The 6,000-nt window shown below is 39.4% G+C and overlaps 1 protein-coding gene across 3 annotated transcripts in view; it reads right to left on the bottom strand.

Annotated features, from left to right (window-relative positions):
* Positions 1-5,496, bottom strand: part of LOC143301950 (uncharacterized) — an 83,036-nt gene extending 77,540 nt beyond the window's left edge. Inside the window, exon 1 of one of the 3 annotated variants that reach the window (XM_076616422.1) lies at positions 5,401-5,496. Coding sequence is in view for 2 of the 3 variants with exons in the window: in XM_076616420.1 (XP_076472535.1) it covers positions 166-248 (83 nt within the window). In the remaining variant the exon portion in view is untranslated. Of the gene's footprint in view, positions 1-165; positions 383-5,400 lie in introns of those variants that run through there. The other 2 variants (XM_076616420.1, XM_076616421.1) reach the window with 2 other exon arrangements.
* Between the last annotated feature and the right edge of the window lie 504 nt (positions 5,497-6,000).

Below are 6,000 nucleotides of genomic sequence, written 5' to 3' on the forward strand. Positions count from 1 at the left end.
GGTCGTCGAAGGGCAGAAATTGCCAACAACGTGTCTCTCTAACTACTACCTAACGGTAGAGTGATAGGAACGAGCCTTCGCCTTGCCAGGCAAACCGAGAGGATCAGAAAAATGGGAGACGTGGTTGCGAGTGCTCCGCACACAACACGATATGGGAAAACTCACCGTTGAAAATGGTGGTTGATAGAATCTTCCGTCGACTTCTCAGGAATATTTCGCACAAGAAGATACCTTGTTTCTCGTACCATTTCTTCTCCACCTACATGGCTCACCAAAATGCCATGTATAATAAAGTCTTGGAAGAAATGTGCCTTGACCTAGTACTCATCGCGAAGCAAGCTGGACGAACACCCAGAATAACATGCGGGGGGGTGACGTCATACATCTTACTGTTGGTGAGCGGCGCGACGCGCGCGCACACACCACACGCAGTCCTGACTGTAGTCTGTTTCAAATTTTGTCGACTTTTCTTGCTGTGTGAATAAGAGCGCTTGGAACACCAGTGGCGCTGCTAGTCTTTTTCAAATCGGCTTGTGGAGTGACAGAAATGTATGTTTTCCTCATGCTGCATGCCATGAAAGTGTTATTTATTACAAACTAAACGTTCTACTTGTATACAGTAATAAAATCAATACAACTACTTCACCACCACATTTCATACACGAGATAGGTTATGGTCTTGTTTACTGAATTGATGCAAAGGGATTTCTTTCCCGCTTACGATCAGTGCACGAGTGGTCGGGGCTGGGGCCCATTCTTTTTAGTCTGTTCAATACAGTTGGTAAATTGTGTGTGTGGTTTGTGTGTATGCGTGCATGCATACCTCGGGTTTTACCGAGCAAGTTATCGTTGATGGACGTCTTTCTTCGTAACTTTACGTACCAGTAGTAAACTGACATAGGAACAAAACTTTCATTTTCAAGAATATAGGTCTAACCCGTTGGCAAGCTAAAGCTAGAGTGCTGTTGATATTTCAGCTATTTATTTTGCATGAAGATAATTTCAGTTAATAAGTACACACAGCTGCACAGACCAAGAGGAAATAAAATTCATTGCGCGCGTACATATTCACACACATACGAATGAGCGTACATTGTAAGAAAGACACAACACAGAGGGACTGCGAAGGGGACTGGTGAGCACGGTCAACATTTCTTCTTTTTTTTTCTTTCTTTTTTTTCTTTCTTTTTTTTCTTTTTTTTCCCCACCTCCTTCCTTGTCTTGTTTTTCAGCTCGATTTAGATTGAACTGCTGTATGTCCACACACACACACACATACACACACGCACGCACGCATGCACGCAGGAGTCACAGCACTGAGACACACTGGGGAAGGAGGGGGAGGTGCGCTGCGTTCAGCAACTTTTTTTTTCTTTCTTCCTTTTTTTAAGCATGGCGTGGTGTGACTTGTCACGTGCGCATGACGCACGCGCGATCGATGGAGCTTGGGCGTGCATGCATTGCCAGCTCTTATGCTGACAGAGAGCACAGACGAACGGCACAGCATCAGGTCGTGGATGTTGAGACGGAGACTTCTCTTTGCAGCCCTGCAGCTGGTTTTGCTGCAATTTTATTATACTTCCCTCTGGCCCATCCTCGATAAACCCGTTCTATCGATTTTGGCAGAGCCTACACCAGACAGACAGACATATAATAAGAGTGCAACACTCATTAGAGTGACCATACAACTTAGTGATTATCTTACATTAAACAGTTTTGTGATAACGATGTGGGTGAAAGAATGAGACTGAGGAATGAGATGAGCTGATGTTCGGTTTTCGTGTGCGCGTTGAGAGCATGCGTGTCTGTCGATTGGTCTGAAACTTGAGTGAGAGAGAGACTAGTTTCTGTTTTGTCCACCGTACGCTGCGTGTGTGCATCCGAGCGTTGCTTGTTGATAATCTGAAATTCACCAGACGGATGCTCAAAGACAATGAGAGCGCCGTCAGTGCATCTGAATTTGATAAGGAACAGCAAGTTGAAGATGATCAGGGCAGTGATGATGATGATGACAAATTCCACTGACATTCCAGACGTGTGTCACAGAGACAAATCATCTGTGTATGAGAAAGAGTGAGAGCATGCCTATGTGTAGAGCAAATTAATAATGGATAATAATTTTATGTGTGCATGCACATAAAACATTGTTCTTGGACACCGTTTATTCAGGATTCACTATCCAGGTTCACTTCTTTTTTTTTAACACTTAAGATATTCTGAGTGAATGTTTTTAGTGAACGAAATTTAATGGTTACGACAGAGGGTTGTCCAAATACACATGCATTTTGTACAGGGGAAGTCTGTATTTCTCTGTGTGTGTGCAGAAGTATGTGCAAGCATATGCATACATGTTTGTATTTTTATAATTTTCACCCTGATGAAAACAATAATTATTTTCTTTTCTTCCTTTCTATGCACTTTTTTAAAACTACTCATTAACCCTGATATTCTTACTGTGCATGTATTTCAGTGCTCCTCTCTATATTTCATGGTTGGAAACAGATCAATAAACATCTTGATCATGTCTTACTTGAATAATCAGCACCTCTGTTCAAAACAGAACTTCTGGCAAATATATCTTGATTTCATTACCAGAAAAAAACAGTACACAGTTATGGTGATTTTCTTGCATGTGTGAACACTGGTAATTTATCACACATTATGTTCAAAGGTGGAAAAGACAGTTGAGAAACAGACTGGTATGGTGCTTGTCCCTGATGATCATTTATGTACAGACATAATGATAGATAGTGACAATTGAAACCGAAACTCAAACTACACAGTAAGATATTAGCGCAGCAAGACAGAGTAGAAGACACAACTGACTGGGACAGGTGTGTGCATGGACAAAACAAGACAAAATTTTAATAATTCAAAATACATAATTCATGGCAATATTAAAAAAAAATTAAGAGCCACATGAAATAATATTATGATCAAACTGCAGAAACGTTACAAGGAAATGAAAACACACAATCAATGATGGAATGAAAAATAGAGTCTGAAATGGTTCACAAAATTTCAACAAGAAAAACACCACCAATTTATTTAGACAGGTCAATTTTCCTTGTCATGAAAGTATTCTAAAATTACTTTCTACAGGAAAAAAAAAAAGTATAAATGTTGTATGTGCAAACAAGATAAAGGCCTTTAACCATAAGCCATGGCAGGCTTCTGTTAATGTTCTCAACAGGAAAGAAAATGTTTTCTTAGAGGATTTAAAATTTGGATATAGTCAACTGCTTAAAGATATAAAATTTTTATAAAAAAACTTTGTCTTCACTGTGTATCAAACCAGATCCTTCAATCTAGAAACTATTGTATTCTCAAATCTCAGGCATTTTATCACGACTGAGATCACATCATTTGTGAGCTGCAAGCTAAACAACACTACTACTGCTTGAGTGCTGAAATTTGGGATTTTTTTTCTTTGAACATTTGTGTGACTGCATTCATTTTATATCAAGGTTAAGGAACCTTTGAAACTCTGTTCAAACAGTACAAATTTCACACACATCACCAAGGCCATCACTATAACGAACACTCCGACTCATTATATTATAATTATTATTTATTTATTTATTTATGTAAGCTTGTCTATTATTTAATCACCTCTTTTTTTTCTTTCTTTTTTTTCTTTTTTTTTCTCAAGGCCTGACTAAGCGCGTTGGGTTACGCTGCTGGTCAGGCATCTGCTTGGCAGATGTGGTGTAGCGTATATGGATTTGTCCGAACACAGTGACGCCTCCTTGAGCTACTGAAACTGAAACTGAAACTCATGCCCAGACAAACATACACTCTCTCTCAGAGCTTTTTTTCTTTCTTCTTATCTGAAACACACACACTCACACACAAATGCAACCACACATGTACATACACCACATACACAAACATGCATGCGCACACACGACACACTTTCACAAAAACCAATTAATTCACACATACTGCCAATGAATATTATTTTATTTACATTATGCCTTAAAACTCTGCGATTGATTCTTAGTTTTAAAGAAGGTCCACAACACTGAATTACATATTAAAAGTTTAAAACGTTGCCTACTCTAAAATACCACTGAATTTTCATGGAAGCAATATGCATTCCATACATATTTTCAGACCTAATGTCAAAACCAGATAAACTATGTATCAATTTCTGGCACTTTAGTATTTTTCTAATTTGCTAGAGACTGGATTTCCATCAAAAGGTAAAAAACATTTCTAACACCCCCACCTCCCCACCCCTCTAACACAAAAAAGCACTGTCCTGCATTCTCGTTTTCAGCAGAGTCCACCTCCCTCTATGATTCCCTGCCCCCTCCCTTCTTAACAATCAGATGTGACAATGTAGTTAGAAATGATGTGATCCCTTCAACCATCATAATGGTACACTAACCAGTCATGTGGTCATTTCTTCTTCTTTTCTCTTTTTTTAATTTCAATGCAAATCAATATGTTGGTCTACACAGGTGTGGGCAACAGAAATGAGAAGAAAGGAGGGTGTCATGCCAATTCAAACGACTGATTCTCTAAGAGGTTCATAACTCAAATGTTAATAACAATTCACACAGATATTACAATAATGACTGCTGAATTGATAGAGGAGACATTCTTTAATCCAACACACTATTGAGAGCTGGCTCACCTTATCAGGTGTATTCATAGTTATGTAACAGTGAATCTATTTTGAATGAAACAAGAAATGAAACCTGTTTTTTCATTACGCCAGTTCATTCTTTAATCATCAGACTACTGTAAGCCTAACATAACCGATTAAACAACCGCGAGTTCGCATCATTATTTCACAAAGCCACACCTTGTTACTTATTCAAAATGGCGCCGGTAAGTGACGTCATTTTCCCCTTGTATTCTCACTGACAAAAATGTAGGCTTTTAGATTGTATTTAACAAGTGGATGATAAAGAGTGTGTATAATGCCTTTGAAAATTTACACTAAAGCAAAAAAGCGCTGCCAATCGTGTGGCAGTGGTAATTGCATGGTAATGGGATCTGTCAAAATGTGTGAAATGCGATGTCGGAAAAAAAAGGGAGTGGGGAAATGGAAGGAGTCACCACAGCCTGCTAATCCACAGTGCACCTTCATAATTCCATGTATTTCGAGGCACACGCTGGCATTAAAATACTCCAAAGGGTACTCCGTTTCGTTTGGGGCACAAAAACAAAACATACGTTATATCCATGGCTGGAATATAACCACAGAAGTGGAAAGCCTATGAACCTCACTCTCATAAGAGTTTGGAACGGACTATAAACGGCTTTCAGACGCGAACGTCTCACACACAAAGAAATGCGTAGACGTTCGCTTTGACAAAGAAATTTTCAGTTATTCCATATTCCAACGACAACATCGAGACTTTATAATCCGTTAGCTGCATCGCGTACTTTTCTCTCTTTGGAAAGTATGAGGATAAGGTGATCCAGCGAACATATTGAACGGTTTGTATGCGAGTTGATCATTCAAGATGGCCGTCGTTCTTGTCGACTTTCAGCTTGAGGCTTCCACTGATAGGTGGCGCTACGGACTTCACGCGAACGACATTAATGAAAACGACCTCATAACCCTTGGCCCCCAGCCTACTCTGTCATTTTCCATCACGCTTCAAGCACGTGACATCGCGTTCGCTGATTGGATGGATTGGAGGAAGCAATGTTAAACGTTATGATATACCATTAGTGTCATAAACAGGAACAAAAATTATAGTTTTTCCAATCCCTCTCCCGTCGATTCCTCTGTCGCCTATTTCTATCTCTTTCTATCTCTCGTCCACTTCCGACAAACTTTAAAAAATATAAATATTTATATTCATTGCACTTCAATTGATAAAGGATATTCGATTTTCCCCATATGTGTTTCTCTACACACACACACAAACACACACACACACACACACTTTTCCAGGAACGCTGTAGCATTGATATCCCACTTGCAGATTCCTGCATTTACTTTTCAGCTTCCTTCTGCAATGGCTCGTTGATTTATGA

This window comes from Babylonia areolata, chromosome 28 (assembly GCF_041734735.1).
Source record: "Babylonia areolata isolate BAREFJ2019XMU chromosome 28, ASM4173473v1, whole genome shotgun sequence".
Lineage (NCBI taxonomy): Eukaryota > Metazoa > Mollusca > Gastropoda > Neogastropoda > Buccinidae > Babylonia > Babylonia areolata.